Genomic DNA, 21457 nt, shown 5'->3' with positions numbered 1-21457 from the left:
GGGGTGTAATTTAAAAATCAAAAGTTGTGGTCATTTCCGGTGAAACAGGTAGTGACCGAAAACAATTGAATACGTCAATCAATCCTAATTTATGTCACATACTAACATACCAAATCTCATTTTTTTAACTAAAGAAATAAAAAAGCTATAGGGGTGAGCCACTTTTGAGACGCACCCAGTATATTATAGACCACATGTGAAAACAGACCGTAAGTATACGGTCTAGGCCGTATCTATGTGGGTTAATTTATTTTCTTTTGTTTTTTTTGTTCTTTAAATTTCCGTTTATGGAAAAACAAGCTGCTTACACATGAGACTAAAACAACATAAAATAAAACAATGAAATTTCGGCATAACTACAAACAAAAATATGTTTTTTATAAAATTTGACCGATTTTGTAGTATATACTTTAAAAGGCTTTTATGTATCTATATTTTAAGTATATGCTTCAGTCCTTTTATATATGGGCTAGTCCTTTTGTATATGGTCTGTTTTACATATATGGTCTGCTAACACATACATTTTAAGTAGATACAAATCATAATTTAATTAATATTATAAATAAGGATTTATTAAATAAAATAGTTATAATAATAAAATTATTATGCAGCTGTCTAAGTGAACTTATTACAAGCAGTAAATTTATGCACATAAATTGGTACATAAAACGCATAAAAGTATTTATCGCTAGCAGAAAGTAATTGATTAACATATCATAACAGTCATAAAACATGTAGCGACAAATTGTTAATCCTTTTTTATGCATTATTTTATTTAATTTACAACTTTGTTTGCAATTATCGCAATATTTTTTTTTCAAACTGCAGCAGGAAGGAACAGTAACAAATAGACAATACGAAAATACAACATATTTTATTTAACAAAGCATATACTATTAGGTAGATTGAAAAAAACTTTTTAAAAATGTGTAACAAGATTCAATTAGTTCCGCTCATATATTTTTTGACATATACAAACATATTATTAATTTTAGTAAGTATTTTTGATTGCGAACTTATTTCCTCAATTAAAATAGAATATATTTGTGTATATGCCTAATTAACCCAACTGAGATTTGTAATTGCAGAGCTAAACAAGAAATTACAGGTATTCATGTAAAAATATCTAACCTGTAATGGATACATAAAAGCCTTTAAAAGTATATGCTACAAAATCGGTCAAATTTTATAAAAAACATATTTTTTTTGTTTGTAGTTATACCGAAATTTCAATGTTATTTTAGTCTCACTTGTATCTACAATAAATTAATGCAATCCTTGTTTATATATTCTTAGAGATACTATACCTATAGGTAAGAACGACATCGGCCAATCGGTAATACAAGAAAATTTATATTAACATTAAAAATTGAATTTTGGCTGTCTTGACGTGATGCTAATTATTTTGATTTAAATTATTTTGTCGACTTAAGCTTAATTTTCATGCATCCGTTATCCGACGACACGTTGATACGATATTAATTTTATTGGTTGAATTTAAACACTTCGATTGGTTAGAAACGGTTAACCAATCGAAGCCTTTAAATTCAACCAATAAAATTAATATCGTATCATCGAATCGTCGGACAACAGATGCATGAAAATCAAGCTTTAAACTAAACTTTCATGCATCCGTTGTCCGACGATACGTTGATACGATATTAATTTTATTGGTAGAATTTAAAGACTTTGATTGGTTAGAAAATAACGCAGTTTTTAAATGTATTGCATTTTCATGCCTCCGTTTATCGGATATACGTTGGTGTTATTTTATATTTTCGTTTCGATAACGATTTTGCTATTTTACTTATATTTTTATTAAGGTTAGATTAAATTTGTCAAAAAAGTGTCAAAACGTCCATTATCGTATGAACGGGTCCGTTGACGGGCTGAAGTAAAATATTTACGGATGAAAAGTGGCGCGAAAACGCTATGACCAATCAGAGCACCGTCGGACCATCGTATCAACGTATAACGGATGCATGAAAATCAAGCTTTAAGCTTCATTTACATGCATCTGTTATCCGACGATACAATGATACGATATTAATTTTATTGGTTGAATTTAAAGACTTCGATTGGTTACACAATGATGCAGTTTTTAAATGTATTGCATTTCCATGCATCCGTTCATTAGGCGTAAAATTGCTTTACTTAATACTTTCATGACGTTCGAAATAAAATAAAAAATTGTGTTATTTTTTTTTATTTCGCCTGTCAAAATTTTCCCTGACTGACTTTATGACAGATGAGACTTCCCTGTGACATACTTTATATTAATTTATTATTAAATTATATGTATTATGAAAGTATTTGTTTTAAATTCAATTTTCTCCAAATGTTTCTACTCATATATAACTATACTAATTTACATTGAATGTTTTTCACCAACAGGAGCGAACGACAGAAACGATCACTGCGAAAAAGAAGATACTTAACGGCATCGTTAAAGTACCAAGAAAACGAGTACCGAACTCAAAACAGTACCAGTTTGATTCGAAGAAAAAGGCAATCGACGATCACCGGCCAACCGCTGTGCCGAAGTCGTTCCAGTTTCATCATGCCGCGGGCAGCTTTAAACAGCAAAGGCAACTGGATGTACGTTGTCAATATGCCAGAATCGAATCAGCAATACACCCAGTTGGTCAAAAGCGAAGTTTGCAGGTATATAAAATTAGAGTTGAGAGGTTGGAACCCTTTCGTGTTACAAGAGCAAAATAAAACACTAATTCACCACAATAGACCAAAACACTTTACTTTTGCACTGAACGCGCGTTTCGCTAACCATGTTAGCATCATCAGCAGATGATTAAAAATCTGTTGATGATGCTAACATGGTTAGCGAAACACGCGTTCAGTGTAAAAGTAAGATATTTTGGTGTATTGTGATGAGTTAGCATTTTATTTTGCAGGTAAAGAAAACATTAGTATTACAGGATTCGAAATATTTTTTTAAATTACAACGAAAACAGCACAATCGGTCAGCATAATACCCGCACATAGAGTTTTGATTTTTAACGTTATGCCAAGCAGTGAACTTTCTCTCCAGTCTGTATAACACTCTGGTCAAGTTAATACATCTGTGTGTTAATATAACTGTTCCCGAAAGTTCCTTGTTCCTTTTTCCTTGAAGATCTCCATTGCCTCATATCTAAGTGTATTTTGAAAACATGTTTTTAGTTTGTTTGGTGTTTTCATTATTTTTTTTTTTTATTTTTAAAGTTTAGTGTTTATTTCATTTCCTGTTACTGTAATTAGTAAACTTACATAAAAGATGATTATTACAGGTATAGGTTAGGTTAGGTTGCTGGGGTTTGGGATCATGTTTGATCCCTCACTTGAGGCCTTGGTCCTGCTGCGATACCCTCTTATTGTTGTACCAAACATTTCTCTCATTCTTTCTTTTCGTTAAAAGCACTTCCAGCTATTTATAAGAGTCAAGTTCAAGTTCCCGATGTCGTTGATGTTGGCTTCTGCTGCTTCCTCTAGTCCCTCCGAAAAACCTTGCCCTAAAGTTTTAAATCGTCGGTATTCCAGTGCCGGACAGTAGTACAGCGGGTGCTCTATGGTCTCTTCTTCGCCTACGCACTCTCTGCAGTAGTCGTCGTTGGAAATCTCACGAGGTTTACCCCCGTGTGGCAGTTTCCAGTGATGACACCTACACTAGGCCTAGCGTACTATGTTCTTATGTGCTCTAGTAGTTGTTTTGTTATCTATCACTGGCCATAGTCTTCGAGCTGTAGCGCAGTCCTCACGATGTTGCCACGTCTCTTGCTGCTTGACCTTGATGGTAGTTCCTATAGCTTCCTTCAGTGTTTTGATCGTCACAAGTGGTGGGTCATCTGCCACGGCCTCACCCCTGGCCCCTCTTTGGTGAGTCTGTCTTCTTCTTGATTGTCCACCACATTGTTGTGGCCTGGCACCCAGCACAGAGTATGCCCCGCCCCGCCTTGACGCAGCCACGACAGTGCTTCCCGGCAGTCCATCACAGTTTTGATCTCACTGATTGCATGGTGATGCTTCTAAAGCGCCCAAGCTGTCACGATATCCCCTATTGGTCTATCAATTTTCTCTCGTATACAACTAGCCGCGTCATTTATGGCGTAAACCTCTGCTTGTAGAACATTACAGCCATCCGATAGCCTTAAAGATCGTTGGATGTCTAGTTCCTCTGAGAAGATGCCTATACCTGTGCCTCCTGAAGTTGCGGAAGCATCTGTGTAGACTGCTATCTCTTGAGTGTTCATTACTCGGTTACTTTCCCATTCTTCTCTTGTCGGGATGCGAATCCTTATCTTTTCTCCAAAATCATCTTTGGTGAGCATATAGTATTTTCTGGTCTAGCAGATGTAAACTCGTATTCACCATGATTTTCCCTATCACTGGCAATATCTTCGAGTGACCGTAGTTGGTCTGGTTCCCCAGGTTAGATTCCCTTAATTTTAGGGCACCCTTAGCGGCCAGATTCTTCACGAGCCAGTCAATTGATTGCAATTTCATTATTACAGGTATAGTAGTTTTACTATATTATTACATTCTGAAGCGTTTTCTGACTCTTCTGTAAAATTAATAAAATGGCGCTTAGGTATCATGTTTTTCCCTTGGACCCTTCATATGTATTGTGCTTTCTGTTTTAAGGAATGCACACATTCGCGCGAATAATTCGCCAAATTTGACAACGAAACTGTAGCGAATTTTATTTATTTCGCGACCAGCCGCGTTGTCTATCGTTTTCCTTGCGAAGCAAGGATGTCTGCCACTGAAAGACTAATAGAGTTTGTAAAGAAATATACGATTTTATACGATTTAACCATGAAGATTTCAAAAATATAAGAAAGATAAGTTAGGAATGAAATTGGGTAAGAGATACAAATTACATTAAAAAAAAATATGTTTTTTTTCATATACGTTTTTACAAGATTTAATTTAAATTCACATTTGTCTATCAGTCAAATCTTGCAACGCGTTTTTGACAATCTTCTCATGAACCGATTTCAATAGAATTTGATATGCATTTGTAGGATCCGTAGAGTAGTATAAGGAAAATCAGCTTGCAACCCCTAAAACAACCCCTACCCCCACCCTGATTTTATTTAACCGTGTAGATACCACAGAACAGATACAATAGATACTAACAAGCTTTGTACTAAAAAGAGAGGCGAATTTTGTTAAAAAATGTCCTGTGAAAAAATAAATATGAATTTTGTTACCGGCTATGTTGCGAATATTAGCACAAATGTGAAGGAGAGGCGAATTTTGTTACCGCCTATGACGCGAAACATTCGCTTCGTTAATAAATAAAATAATGCAATGAACAATAGTTGCCTACAAAAATTATGAATTGCAATTCGTTGAAATGCAGCAGAATAAAACTCATTCCACCAAATCAAACGAAATTAAATAACATGGCATAACGGACTTTATTAACGAAGGTAATGATGCTGCATAGATAATTTGCCGGAAATTTGATTTTATTACAAACTAATAAAAAAACAACAGCATCTATGCCATTCAATTTTAAAAACAATAGTACTTTTGTTTAAGGAAAAATTACACCGATGTAAAGATATTTTCTGCTGATTACATATTAATTTTCTCCTTTTTGTTCCATATTTAATTAGTTTCTCATACAAGGTAAAAGAAATATGTTAAGTACTTACACAGGTACTTATCTTAATTTCATCCACGTTATTAAATTGAAAATCCATCTACAAATCTCTATTCCGATCTTTTGAAACCCCACGTTGCGGTTTAATTTATATACCCTATGATCGAGAAAAGCAGCGTCAAAGACGGCTGGAGAATGACAATAGATAATATTTTTGGCGAGGTCAATCTCTAGACGTCATTTACTAAAAATTGACACATAAAACTTGTTAAAAATTAGCACTAATTATAGAAAGATTAAAAATTAATAGATCGTTTCCAGGGACACAAATTTATTCAAAATCATCATTTAAAATAATATTTTCAATACAAAAATAAACAAGAGTACAGGCCAAATAAATGACGTCTAGGGCTTGACCTCGCTAAAATTATCGTCGATTATAATTTGGTTTGGGTTGGCCGTTTTTTTCGATCATATTTTTGATCATATTGTAAATCAAAAACAACCACATTTGAATTGCAGTGCAGTGGCGAAATACCCATAAAGGACTTTTTTGGAGAGATGAATCCGCCACATAGGTATAGATATTTTTTTTCACATATGTTCTGTAACACACAATACATTTCTTGAAAAATGCTCATAACAAGGCAAATAAAATAAAAAATAAGATACAGGGTATCCAATTTAAAAACAAAATTTTGAGTTATAGTTCAAGAATGAAACTCATAAACGAGAAACGGAGGAACCCCATAAAACACGAAAATGGAACACCCTCTGTATATAGATTTCCACGCCAAAAGTAGCAAGTTGCGGACGGCGAAATATGAGTCGTTTTTTGTTAACATAAAAAAAGATTTAAATGAATACTAGAGATTCACAACTCTAAAGTAATAATAGCAGTTAAAACTATAATGATTAAGGTCCGACCGAACCTAGATTTTTAGTCTTGACTGAGACCTAGATCGAGACCGAGACAAGATGCAATTTTTATGAAAAAAATGACATTTTATTCAATATATGAAAAAATATCTGATAATAATGTAATAAAAACGTTATTTTCATGCAAAAACGGTTTTATTTGGATTTAATACTATAAAATTACTAATAGGTACTAATAATATGCACTAACATCTAACATTTCGTTCATTGTTTACGCATAGAAATATGAAGGCGATTCTTCAGCCGTTCAGGAAATCCCCTTCGTGATTCGATCACATCATATATGGATCAGATATGATATCTATTCTTTTTTTCGACTTCGGACGAGTATTCCATTCATCCACGCATAGATAGGTGGAGCGATACGATCAAAAATAAGCTAATTTGACGATCATGAGCAGTTTGCCGTGATCGATAATCCCAGTTGCCGATAATCTCGGCCTTTTTATGCCGAAAATGAGACCGAGATCTCGATCTGATTTTAGCCGAGAATAACTGTAACCGAGACCGAGAACTCGGTCGGACCTTACTAATGATGTAATGAATATTCGCATTTGCATTCGCGAATATTCACATTCGCATTCGCAAAATTTAAAAAACTAATTTTTACATAATCCTTTATATACCGGGTGCGCCTTAAAAGTGGTTCACACCTATAACTTTTTTTATTTTTTCCGATAAAAAACGAGATTTGGTATATACGACATAAATTAGGATTGATTGATGTAGTATTCAATTGTTTTCGGTCACTTGATTTTTAAATGACACCCTCGGTATTTTTTTAATTTATTCGATAGAAAATGACACTCTGAACAGAATGACATATCATATGTCAACTTTTGATATTTTCGCATATGATTTATTTGAAACTGTAACATGCGGTTTATAACAACAATTTGACTCGAAATACCAAGTGTGTGGTACCAGATTATTCGTAAAAAATGCTTTTTCTAAATTTGCTACCGTCGTTCCATTTGAAAAAAATGAGATATGATTAAAAATACGATTTGGGCATATTTTAACCAGCCAGGATAAGACACTAAAAACATTAGACGATCAAATATATTTTTACAAGGCTTCTTGATTTAAAATTAGTGTTTTAACCATGGCAATTAGCGTAACTACAGTGGTGCACGGGGGTGCCCCCCCCCCAGCTACTGCTGGGCACCCCCCAGAGAAATCTTGAATTATGACTCTTGGCAACGTATTAATTTTTATATGCTTGTGATGTAGTAAAAATGACATTTTCTAGTTTTGTTTAGTTAATATTATTTTATTGTGCTCAAAAAATGTGTTAATTTTTATTTTTTAGAAAATTTGTAGGTCTTTAAATACGGGAACACGGTTTGATCACCAAGTCTATGAAATTTATTGATAGAGAAATTCATGTAAACGTTTTATTCAAAAAATGTGTTTTTTTAACTTATTCTGCATTTTTGAAAAAACAAAAGCACTAGCCCCCCCCCTGGGCAAACCCCAGGCCCCCCCATGAGGAATTGCTAGTTACGCTAATGTCCATAGCTCTCTAGATTGAAATTTAAGATACGATTTCTTTTTAAGCAAAAATGTCAAAAGTTGACATATGATATGTCAATCTATTCAGAGTGTCTTTTTCTATCGAATAAAGTAGAAATAAACCTAGGGTACCATTTAAAAATCAAAAGTTGTCATGATTTCCGGTGAAACAGGAAGTGACCAAAAACAATTGAATAAACAATAAACTTTTGATTTCTAACCGCAATTTCTCTTGAATTGGATGATAATCAAAGGCCAAAATGATATTCCTCGCAACTTTTGAAGTATAATTAGTGGAAAAGTTAAGTTTGTTAACTTTTTCCACTAATTGAAGATTACTACCACTAATTTTGACGTTGTGAATGCTTACATTGATATTAGAAGAACAAATTTCTACGCTAATTGAAACCATTGATTTATTCCACTAATTTTGAGGTTCTGAACGAAGCTTATAACTTGCTACCTATAATACTATATAGACGACAGCAATCTATTTGTTTTGTAACATTCTAAAATAGTCATATTTTTCAGTGATACCAACTGCGGCGGACTATGTCAGCTACCTCAGGGTTACTCTTCCAGATGCGAGCAAAAGTACGTCCAAAAAAGGTTAATTGCACTGGAAGGATCCGGAAACGATTTATACAGTGACACCTTCTGGTTTCCCAGCTGCTGCATATGCACGATCTCCAACACTTAAGACGCTCCCCATACCATCGATTTGGTCCAGTATTAAGTTAAATCGCGCTTGAAGATGCCAAAAAATAACCAACGCATCCAAAAGGATTTCAACGACGGGAGTTTTCGACTATTTCTATCACTGCCTCGTATGATTGTATATTTTTATAGGTTAATATGTACTAAAGTATATTAGTAATACGATTCTCAACTAGACGTTTATCACATAAACTCTACAAACTAGTCATAATTATTATTAGTGCCTATAGATTCAATTTTTACTCACTTAGTAGCGTTTTTTGTACACACTGTATATATAAAAAATTTGTCAAATAGATAAACAATAGCGTACTAGGTGTTCTAAACTTCTAAGGTGACTGTTTTAAAATAGAATCGTAATTTATTTGTAGAATTTACCTTAACTTACCAAAGAACGAATTAAAATGTGAACTGAAGAAATATCAGAATAACTTGATGTTTTAATCATTCTGCTTCATCTCTATACCCTTAGAAGTTAATTGCATGTTTGTTTACAGTTTCAATGTAGTATGTATTCCAATGATAGCCTTTTTAATTTTCTTTTGGTTATAATTCGAATTTTGCAAGAAAAAAAAATTAAAAATGTTTATACATATAAGCTTTAACATGACATGTTAAAAAGGTTGTTATTTTGATGTGATTTATAAGTAAGTTATTATTGTGATTCAACCTTAAACAATATTTTATACCGCAATGTTGAGAATCTATATAACATAGAATTTTGGATGTACATGTGGCCATATACATTTCATATACGATAGCGTTTAAAACATGTACTTTTTAATGTAAGATAAATAAATTATTTTTAAATCAAAATCGTTTTGTATTATTGTCTACCAACAATAAAAATAAAACTAAAAGTTAAACAAAATAGTGTTACGAAAGACGACTAGGCCAGTAAGCGAGGGTTTAGGTCCGAATTCTGAACACCTGCACCGATTGACGTGAAATTTTAAAGGTGCGTATTCATTATCCGAACGAACGAACAAATGAAAGTGCGGTATATTTAGACGGGGACCGAACGCATGCGGCCGTTCGTTCGTTCGTTCGCTCGACCATCCGGTTCGAGTCGGTACATCAAAGGCGTTCGCCAACAAATGCCTCCGGTCTTCTCGTGCGGTTCTATCGTACGGTCCCCGTCCATACCACTAGCGAACATTCGTTCGTTCGTTCGTGCGGATAATGAATACGCACCTTAACAGTGAATAGAGATATATGTAAAGGTGCGTATTCATTATCCGAACGAACGAACGAACGAATGAAAGTGCGGTATATTTAGACGGGGACCGAACGCATGCGGCCGTTCGTTCGTTCGTTCGCTCGACCATCCGTTTCGAGTCGGTACATCAAAGGCGTTCGCCAACAAATGCCTCCGGTCTTCTCGTGCGGTTCTATCGTACGGTCCCCGTCCATACCACTAGCGAACAATCGTTCGTTCGTTCGTGCGGATAATGAATACGCACCTTAAGAAACAAAAGTTACATAGTAGCGATGTGTGCTTTCACCCTGGGGGTGAATGCCACCCCTTCTCGGGGGTGAAAAATAAATCACCCGTTTTAATTGCAAATATCAATAAAGGGATGAATTCTAAGCAAAAAATTCTCTATAACATTTTTTTCTGGAAATTAATATTTTCCTAGTTATTAAGGATTGAAAATGTTGATTTTTCAACTAAAAACTGCATATTTTTCTGCCATTTTATAACTCGAAAACCTTGCGTTTTATCGTAAAAGAAGCAAAAATAAATCTTTTGGAATAACTAAACGATTCATTTTTTGTTGATTACAGTAGGTGTAATAATAGCCGAGTTATCAATCTGTAAAGGTAATTTTTTATTTTTCGAAAACTAAATTGCAACCTTTTACCGTAAAATAATGGCGAAAGAACACATTTTTCGAAGAAAATGAATATCACTGTTTTTAAAGTGCCTGAAGAGCTATTAAATGTTTTTTTTAAGTTCAAAACTCAAAAACTCGCGGAGTTATGATAAAAATAAAATGGTCATCTCATTGTTCCGTTAAAAATTAACAAAATCTATGACTAAAATCATAAAAATAAAAACTAAGCGTAAGCTAATTGACGATATAACATGTACAGTTGGCTATATTTAGGTATTAACAATGGGCTCTGCAAGTTCGAGCGGTTTAGAATGTCTAAATTTGGAAAAAGTTGAAAATAATGAAAACATTTGTTTCTGAATATTTTTAAAAAAATATTTTTTTTTACATATCTGAAAAACTAATAATAAACTAAATACGTAAAAAATGCAACAGAGTAAAATTGAAGGTCTTTCTTTTGCAATATTTTTGCTCTCTCTCAATTTTCTGTAGATCTTTTTATTTCGTAGATAGAACGTTTTTTAGTTTGACTTGCATGTAAGGACCACCTTCTTTGAGGCCTTAAAATCCAAAAGTCTAGTAAAAATGAAGAATTCAAGACTGTTCAACTATAGAGGTTAATTTGTAGCTCGTGTAATTTCCTACAAATTGATAGTTTTTTGATTTTAGTCATAGATTTTGTTGTTAATTTTTTTCCGAAAAATGAGGTAGCCATTTTATTTTTATCATAACTCCGCGAATTCTTAAGCTACAATTTGAAAAGACCTTTTAAAAAAGCATTTAAAAGGTCTTTTCAAGCACTTTAAAAACGGCCATATTCATTTTCTTCAAAAAATGTATTCTTTCACCATTATTTTACGGTCAAAGTTTGTAATTTAGTTTTGGAAAATAAAACATCACCTTTACAGAGTGATAACTCGGCTGTTATTAGACCTACGGCAATCAACAAAAAATGAATCAATTCGTTATTCCAAAAGCTTCATTTGTGCTCTATATGAGTTTTGGGGTAAAACGCAAGGTTTTCGAGTTATTTATAAAAAATTACAGAAATATAAATATGTAGTTTTTAGATGAAAAATCATTTTCAATCCTAAATAACTGGGAAAATATTAATTTTCTAAAAAAATGTTATAGAACATTTTTGGCTTAGAATTCATCCCTTTATTGATTTTTTGCAATTAAAATGGATGAACTATTTTTCACCCCCAAGAAGGGGAGGCACTCACCCCCAGGGTGAAAGCACACATCGCTATGTCATTTTTGTTTCTTACATATATCTCTATTCACTGTAAAAATTTCACGTCAATTGGTGGGGGTGTCAAGAATTCGGAGGTAATACCCTATTTTTATCCTCGCTTACTGGCCTAGACTGTTCACAATGATTACAAGATCCGAAGATGGCGCTCTACGACGTAAATGTATATAGTCTGTCCAACGAGAAAATCCATGGCAGTGACAGTTGTGTCTGTCATTTTAATTCACAGGTAAATATAAAAACTACAGAAGCCATTACTAAATAAATGTATATTCATTATAGACTTTTTAGGACATCAACAGTCAAAAAACATGTACATATTATGTAATATAAATAAACACAGAATAAACATCTAATAAATAAATGCAAAATATCCTCCTACCACAAAAAAAACACCTTTGGAAATACGTCAGGATCCACAACACCGGGGTAGCTAAGGATTAAACGGTTTATTTTACGAACGGCAAGACTTTAAATACCGTACACACTAATGTTATACTACTCAGTCGCACCTTAAATCATTGGTTTCATCAGAATAATTATTTAATGAATTTTAATAACTTATTACCTCGATAACTTTTATACCCTGAATTTACGGTACTCTAAATACAGAGTGTCACAGGCTGAGCTTCCATTGGAAGTTTCTAGAGAACTGCAATATCCATGTAGAATGAGTAAGAGGGGGGTTAATCACTGCGACCTTAAAGATCTATTGTGCCTCCCTTCCCTGGATAAGGCTCAGCAGGTAGGTGGCGTCCTTTTCCTTGCTCCTCGGCAGAAAGGCCGTGATGGCCGCCCCTTTAGGGATGTTTTCTCCCTTCACTGCAGCCAGTTCCGGCCCTTGCCAATTTTTAAGCTTAGGTGAGATTTCCACCAACCAATTCGCTGATTCTTGAGATACACAATCTATGAGGATCATGCCCACCCGAAAGTGTATCCCCGCAAAACGCAGCTGACCCACATTTTGTAGATCGTTGTGTTGCGATCCGATCGCCACTACTTCGTCCAGTATAGCCTCTTCTAGAGACGTTTGCTGGTCGGTGGTCAGAGCAACCTCTGGAAAATCCTTTGGCAGCACCGCCATTTTCACTTGTCCAGCAATAGAGGCAAAGCTGGTGATACGTCCCTGCTTGCCTCCTGGTGTTGGAGGTTCTCGCTCCCTCCCTTGCCCTTGCAATATCCATAAGAGATTTTTGCCCATATTGTCTCACAACGATATCTACGTCTAGAAATACCGGAAAATGACACCAATTTTCTTATTTTAAAGGAGATTTTTTATTAAAGTGAAACTTCTTTACGCGCGATGGGAGTAAAAAATTAAAGGCCGTGACACACGAGACGCCAGAGGAAAAGTGGTAACGTTGACTTTTTGATCTTGGAGCGTCGTAAGTCGGGCCCTATATGAGCTAGGGGGATGAAACTCGGAATGTAGATGTGGTTCTTCGAGCCCCATTTTTTCATGATATTTTGACGACATTTCGTGCTCTACGAAACCCCATCATCAATGAATCAAATCAAAAAATCATCCGATTGAAATGAAATTTTTTATGTCGATAGATGTACGACACGTGTCACTGTGACAGTTAGTTTTGGCGTAAGAAGCACGTAAGTGCACAGGATCCCACCCTGCAAAGTTGGATACGACGTTTCGTTTACATTTTCATCAGGGTGGGGCTAAAAATTTGATACTGAAGAAAAATCTGGGTTAATTTCGGCATAATTGGGGACGGGCTACAGAATGACGCCCTCGACGCCGACGTTTCGAACAGATGCCTCTAAATGGACGAAATCATCAGGATTTTTCTTAATTATGCATCGATTAGAACCAAACTCGGCAGACAGACAGACAGACAGACGGGTAAGAAGAAGTTTCACTTCAAATATGCGCACATAATGCACACACAATTTTTTATACACTTAAATTATCCTCCTCTTTCCTATTACTTTATAAGAGTATGTTATAAATTATGCGTAAATTTTTTTATATAAATTTTGATTACAAACACGCTATCTAACATTAACCGTTTCTGAGAGAGAAAAAATAAAAAAATTTTGAGGGGTCAGTCAAAAAAAGTGTAAATATATAACATAACCGTCAAATTTAGTGATTACCACAGCCACTGTGACTTAAAGAAAAGAAATAGCTATCTTTTTCAAAAATAAAGTTTTTCAAATTTCATATATGGGCGATAGCTGTCACAAAATTAAGCGAACGATTAAAAAGTTATCATAAATATTTTTTTCCAAATAGAAACCCACTTTTTTATTTTACAAATGAAAAGGTTTTTCAATTCGTTACTTTTTGAATATAAATGTTAAATAACCTAAAAATAAATCATTTTTAAGTTATTTAAAATTTAATTTTAAAGTGTATATTTTTCGTTTTAACTAGCTAACTTTGACATTAAGTGTCAAACAGTGTTCTGTCAGAAAACTAAGTAGTAAGTATAGTGTTTTTATAAAAATATCTCTGGTATTTTCGCTCTTTAGTGGCATCTAATAGATAATAATATTAATAATATACCATATGATCGAAAAAAAAACGGAAATGGAAATTACGATTGATATATACTGATTTTTTAAAAATGTGTCACAATTTGACATGGCCAGATATATTGTTTTACATTGCTTGACGTTTAAAGTCATAGGCTACTAGTTCAGTTGGAACCAAATCAAGAAAAATATAAACTTTAAAAATAAATCATAAATAAATTAAAAACGATTTATTTTAGGTATAGGAACAATCAAAAAGTAGCGAATTGAAACACCTTTTCGTTAGTGAAATAAAGTATGTTTCCATTCGAAAAAAAAATGATAATTTTATAATCGCACAGTTACATGATAATCACATGCAATGTTATATGACATTTGAACAATTTAATTTTTGAAATAGATAGCCACGTTTTTAAATTATAGCCTCTTTATTTCAAAGTAGCTGGGAATCACTAAAGCTAAACGTCAAAGCTTATATTTAGCTTCCTCCAAAAATTTTTTTTTCTTAAAAACGATTAATGTTAGGAACAGAGTGTTTCATATAAAAAATCATAAAAATTTTATAGAGAATTTAAGTATGTAATAAAAAATATGGATATTCATTTAAAATAAAAAAGTTTCGGTCAATTCCCGGTATTTACAAAGTGCCGCCATATTGAAAATATTTTCATCGAGAGATCTAACAGTGAAACAATGATATGAAAAAGAGCTCAGATCAAAATACCTATAGTAGTTCTCTAGAAACTTCTAATCTGAGACAGCTCAATCTGGGACATCCTGTATACCTACCTATAAATACATTAAAAATCTCATGGATACCCGAGCTGTAATCTGTTAAAGTTAAACACAACAGTTACTTTATACCGACCAATGTCAAAAATAAATCAGCCTAAATAGTTTATGGTTTATAATAAATTAAAAAATATATATCACGAAATCCTAGTCATTCTTCATACATAAAAACGTGTTCTAAAAAAAGAAAAAAAAACAATAAACAAAAAATATACGTATAAGTAACACTTTTTTTATATTTTAGAACAAAATACTTCTAAGAAGATAAGAAAACATGTACATATATGTAATTTCTTTTATCTCATAGATATTAACTATTAAACAGCCCTAATATAGGTATGGACTAGAAATTGTAACAAAAAATGGATGTTAAAACTCTTACTCTCATATTCTTTATGCAAAACCTTCTTGATCAACTGTAAATATGATACATTTTTAGTATCAGAAGATATACAGGGTGTGCCAAAAAGTTTCAAAAACGGAGAAAACTTTATTAGGCTTATTGAAAACATTATTATGCAAAATTTCTTTGGCATGATGAAGCAATAACAAAAAATAATTTTGACATATCATGCGACAAGTGACAAAAACCTTTTTATGCATCAAAAAGCGAGGTTAGATAAAAAATTATTAAAAAAGTCAGAGAGAAAAGATAGTTCAGAACATAATCTTTACATCTAGTTATCAAGTTTCAATGGGGATTAGGTTAATTTTCTGTCTGTCAAATTAAACTATTCTTTTTTTAATTTTCTTGTTTCATAGTATATTTTTTAGTTTAGTATACTTTGCACTTTGCGCATCTTCGCGAAAAATTACATTAAAATGTCTTTTTACTATCTTAAAATAGGAAACAGGAAAATTTTAAATTGAGTGAGATGATTCTAGGACATTTCATTTTTAAATGCACTGTATATCAAAAACGATCAACGCAAAGCATACTAGTTCATATATTTTTAAAATTAGCTAAAATATGTCTACCGGAAGATGCTAAAATATGTGAGAATTTCAATTTAAAAAAACCAACATGGCGCCGTATCTGACAAAATTGACGCTTTAAAAAATGTTCAGATAAAAATCGGCATCCTCGCGAAAAATTACATTAAAATATCTTTTTACTATGTTAAAATAGGAAACAGAAAAATTTTAAATTGAATGAGACTATTAAATTAATTCTGGAACATTTAATTTTTAAATGCACTGTATGTCGAAAACGATCAGCGCAAAGTATACTAAACTATACATTTTTGAAATTAGCTAAAATATGTCTACCGGAAGATGCTAAAATATGTGGGGGTTTCCATTTAAAAGAAATCAAGATGGCCTCGTATATGTCAAAATTGACGTTTTAAAATATTTTTAGGTAGAAAATCGGCAACCTCGCAAAAAATTACAATATTTTTTTTACTGTCTTTAAATAGGAATCAGGAACATTATAAATTGAGTGAGACACTTAAAACTTGTCCTTGATATTTGTCCATTTTTTTTTCTATCATAAAGCCATTACCCACAAAAAGTTATCGCCATGGCAATTCGACATAACTTTTTTTCCACTCATTTCCATTTTTTGGCACGCCCTGTATAGTTGGTTCTCCTTTCTACATAAATAGCAGGTTATTACTACATCTTGTAAAGAAACTTTATTTATAAAATATATTACTCTCCACATTGCTTTCATCTGCCAATTATTAATACACTTAAAAAGAAATAATATATAAAGAATAGAAAATAATCTATAACAAAATGTGTAAAAGATATTGCACAAATTAATTTGTATGTAAATGTGAAATTAAAAGGCACATTCACTGTTAGTCTAAACTGGAAAAACTAGAATTTATCAAATTTGGCAATATAATCAGGTGGTAGATAATGCGTTTCAATATAATAATTAAAGATAAATTCAGTGCCCAACAGATGGCGATATAATTTGGTTATAAAACCAGCCCAGGCTTTCATCTGATTATAAAATAAAGAAAATTTAATAATTTTTAAGGTAATACCTCCACCTTTTTATACAAATTCTAAAACAGATATAGCACAATACTTAATCAGAACACATACACTACTTATCTGTTATCTGTATATGATAAGAAAATTGGGAGAACTTTTTATACCAAATTTTGCATGTGTGAAAAAATATCTCAATAAATAATGTATCTTTGCTTGACACATTACTGCAAAGTTTCAGTATAAAGGGTGTTATTTAAATACGTAACCAAACTTTAAGTGACTTTTTGAGTGATTTTAATACAAAAATTATTATACCTAATTGTAGGTCCAGAAATGCTTCATTTTCAATATACCAAGCGACAAGTTTTTTAAAACAGGTCATTTTTTAAATATTTTAATTATTATTAAAGTATTTAATGTAGACCACTCTTTTAAAATTTGTCAATGATATAGAGGATAGTAAAGGAATATATAAAAAATAAGTTTTTTATATGTTTCTCAGAAAACATAATAATGGATATGTTTGAAAGGCCTCAACTGTTGAGGGCGCTTAGGGAGTTTTTGTTCCAAGTGCCGTAACTTATACTGATCAGCACATAAATATATGTATATACCGATCTGGTCATCGAAACTGCGTGGTCTGGATTTTAACGAGTAAAACGTGTAAGAGATAAAGCTGGGTTGATGCATTTTTCTATGCGGTATTGCCGGACTTTGCATCAAAATTTCAAACGGCTCAACTAGGCGTTTATGAAAAATGTTGCATCTAGGGTTGGAACTTTATTTTTCACAATTAGCTGTAATAAATTATAACAGCTGTAATAGATTATATTTAGCTTAGATATGTGATCTTCATTTCAGTACATGAAACAACATGAAAGTTTTTAAAATTGTTTATTTTTTTCTACACGGGTACCGATTTTCGATCGATTTTCCTACAAACGTAAAAACCGGCAACACCGTATGCCGCTTTTTATTTTGCCTCTCTGTCTGTCAACCGGTCAGTTATATTTATCTCCGTCGCATGCAATAAAATACAGACTACGCAGAGAAAGTGACCAGGACTAGTAACTGGCTTTTGGGTTGGGATTTTTACGCTCATTATCATGGAATAGTGAAATCACAAGCATAACTGTTATGCTTGTGATTCATAACTCATAAATCACAAGCATAACTGTTATGCTTGTGAGATTCAAAATCTGGTTATTTTTAAAAGCAAAACACCACAGTTGACGCCCTATGTATTGGAAAGCAGGCATTTTTGGGCCTATGTGATTTTTTCTTAAAATCACTAAAATATCCACACCCAGAATTTTACCTACTTAAATAACACCCGGTACGGCTTTAAAAAAAATATTTATTTTGTAAAACCATTACTGGATGTAAAATACGCGAATAAAAGCTCTTCAGCGGCTGTTAATTGTACACAAATTTGTCCAAGCAACGAAAACCAATTAACGTTTTTAAAGGTATATCTTAACCGTCAGATGCAAAGAAATGAAAGGAAAAAATATGATTATATATGAAATATGATAGATTTAAATATAAAATATTTAAATCTAAATTAACCAAACGAAGACCTTTTGACTCTCTTTTTCAAACAGATATTATTTAAACTAGACATTTTCAAAAAGCAATATTGTTACTAGCATGTATTCGTCGCCTTCCACACAAAGTGTCGTAAATGACATTTTGAAAATTTGCAGTAGAGCGAAAAAAACGTCTTTTAGTGTGATCACTAACACTCACTGTTGTTAGATATTCTATTTATTTTGTCTCCTACAGTATGGGAGCCTTTCCTGTTACAGTTATGACACTGTAGGGATTCTTAGATCGCACTAAAAGAGGTTTTTTTCGATCTACTGTAAAATTTCCAAAATGTCACATACAACAGTTTGTGTGGAAGGAAAGAGGTAAGGAGAATCACCTCTTATGGGACATTTTTTGAAAAAGTGGCCACCTAAAAGGGGAAAATAAAGGTTCACTAAATGATTACAGTGGCGCTAATAAGCAATAAGGGATCGAACTGAACTTAGGAGCATATTGTACAGATTATCGCCTATCCCTGCAATGTATTGGAGTTGAAGCCGAGTTAGAGACAACTAGATAACCGGTCCATGTATATTTCACATAAGTTCGTCTGTTAGGCAGACGCTGGCGCAACAGCGCAATTCCAAAATTTCGAAAATCGATTAGCCCTTACTCTGAGGATTAGCTAATTGTCGAATGGGAGCGCAAACGAAAGTCGTACGAAGTTGGACGGAGCCGTACGAATGCGAACAGCTGGTGCTAGCGTCTAGTCTCTTATTGGTCTAGTTATCCGATCGATAATTCAAAATCCAGGCTTGCGCACTACGCTTGAGCAGAGCTAACTGAGCGACTTATGCAACTTCCTTCAGAAGATTTATATACCCATTTCACCGGCTTGGCTTCACAGAATGCAGTTTGGAGTCAATATGGTTCTTAGCGATTATAAAAAAGTGAGGTTAGCCAAAAAAGAGTGGCCGAAAAGACGTGCCTCCAGAAATAGCATATTTATCTATCTTTTTTAATGATTTCCTGTTTTAAAATTTTTTGAAGCTTCTTTCAAATGTAAAACTTTTGCTACAACAGTGCCATCTTAATTGTTCCCTCTTTGATGACCACTTTTCAATACACGAAGAAAATTCTCCTTACCTCTACCTTCCATATTACTAAGGTAGCCTACCAAAATGTAAAAAAATAAGTTTTTAAGTTAACTAGTGATTAGGTAAATTTGTGTAAGAATAGAGACTCACTGAGAAGTCAGTGTCTTCTAAAACCAGTAGCCTTTTTATGTAAATCAATGATTTTTATATTACCTGACTAACAAAAAGCCAATTACCAAATCGTTCCCATTATTTCAACTTAGATATTAAACACTCTTTACAATATCTGGTATAAAAAGTTATCCTTGAAACGTTTAATTATAATCAGGTAACATCATAAAACAACGAAAATTCTTTGTTCAAGACACACGTTTGAATGATTTTAAAAATCATGACAATCGATCGCCATGGGAGAAATCCAACTAGCCATTCGAGGAGTTTAAATATTCGTAACTATAGAATATACTTAAGTACAACACAGCTCGCAACGGTAATGGGAATGGTCTGGTCCCTTCGAGACACACCCAACAAAAAATTATTAACAAAAATAATAACTCCTATGGCACAGAAAATAAATTAACATCAATCGTTACACCAGTCGTCTAATTTCCTGGAATTAGAATATTTCGATTCTCCAACGATTCGCGTAGCATGTGGAACAATTGCAACTGTTGCTCGGGTTTCAGATAATGAACTTGAGAGAGTAACTTCTGTGGACTGTCTGTCTGAATAAAGCTGCTGATGTAAACGTTAACGAACGTAGCCATCAGGAACTGACAGTCGAAGCGGTCCATGATACCTCCGTGGCCTGGAATGACGTCTCCAAAATCCTAACGGAGAAAAGACTGTAGTAGTAAAATCAACTGACTACTAAAGTAAATTGAACTCCCATCTCAATATGAAACCATGTTGTAACATATTGTATAAAAATAAATACTTAGTCTTAAAATGTTTAAATAAAATACAAATAATACAGTGTTAAGAAAATACTCCATATCAAAATTTTTATTCGAAATATTCCCTCAATATTTTTTTTTAAATTGACATAGTAATAATTTGACACGTTAAAGCTTCATTCAGAACCTCGCAATTAGTAGAATAAATTAGTGGTTTCAATTAGCGTAGAAGTTTGATCCTCTAATTTCAATGTAAGCATTCAGAACGCCAAAATTAGTGGTAGAAATTTTCAATTAGCAGAAAAAGTTAACAAACTTTTAACTTTTCCATTAATTATACTTCAAAAGTTCCGAGGGATGTAATTTTGGCCTTTGATTATCGCCCGTTAAGAGAAATTGTGGTTAGAAATAAAAAAATTATTGTTTTATAAGCTAAATATTAGGCTTTCTCTATTGATACAACCAACTACCGCAAGATGTTGCTAGGATATTTTATTATTAATTAATAAAATATCCTAGCAACACTATTAAAATTATTTTAATCACTAAAAAAAGTCACTAACTTACTTTTTGCTACTTCCGAGAAAAACGCGTCTAAAGATGAATTGCATTGCATAAAGATGTCATAGTTAGTAACTATTCAGTATCAAAATAAAACATAAATAGCCAGAAATCGTAGCTAATGACTTTTTCAATCGATTCTCCGCTTCAAAATATAGTTAGTGATTGAATTTTCAGGTTCGGAAAATGTTAGTTAGTGACTTTTGGCAGCAATAGGACGATATATACTTACGTAGATAAATCAACGTCATAAGTTTAGCATTAAAATG

General features: G+C 33.0%; 2 protein-coding genes across 2 annotated transcripts in view; one reads left to right on the top strand and one right to left on the bottom strand.

The window, feature by feature from the left end:
* Positions 1–9539, top strand: part of LOC115891583 (protein spaetzle 5-like) — a 61958-nt gene extending 52419 nt beyond the window's left edge. Inside the window, exons 5-6 of the mRNA XM_030912078.1 lie at positions 2395–2664; positions 8594–9539. Coding sequence (XP_030767938.1) covers positions 2395–2664; positions 8594–8762 — 439 coding nt within the window. The 3' untranslated portion in view covers positions 8763–9539. The remainder of the gene's footprint in view (positions 1–2394; positions 2665–8593) is intronic.
* A 6117-nt stretch (positions 9540–15656) lies between these two features.
* Positions 15657–21457, bottom strand: part of LOC115891580 (phosphatidate cytidylyltransferase, photoreceptor-specific) — a 45613-nt gene continuing 39812 nt past the window's right edge. The window contains exon 7 of the mRNA XM_030912075.1: positions 15657–20561. Coding sequence (XP_030767935.1) covers positions 20334–20561 — 228 coding nt within the window. The 3' untranslated portion in view covers positions 15657–20333. The remainder of the gene's footprint in view (positions 20562–21457) is intronic.

This window comes from Sitophilus oryzae, unplaced genomic scaffold (assembly GCF_002938485.1).
Source record: "Sitophilus oryzae breed Bouriz unplaced genomic scaffold, Soryzae_2.0 scaffold_1188_pilon_pilon, whole genome shotgun sequence".
NCBI lineage: Eukaryota > Metazoa > Arthropoda > Insecta > Coleoptera > Curculionidae > Sitophilus > Sitophilus oryzae.
This window is presented reverse-complemented; position numbering and strand designations above follow the sequence as displayed.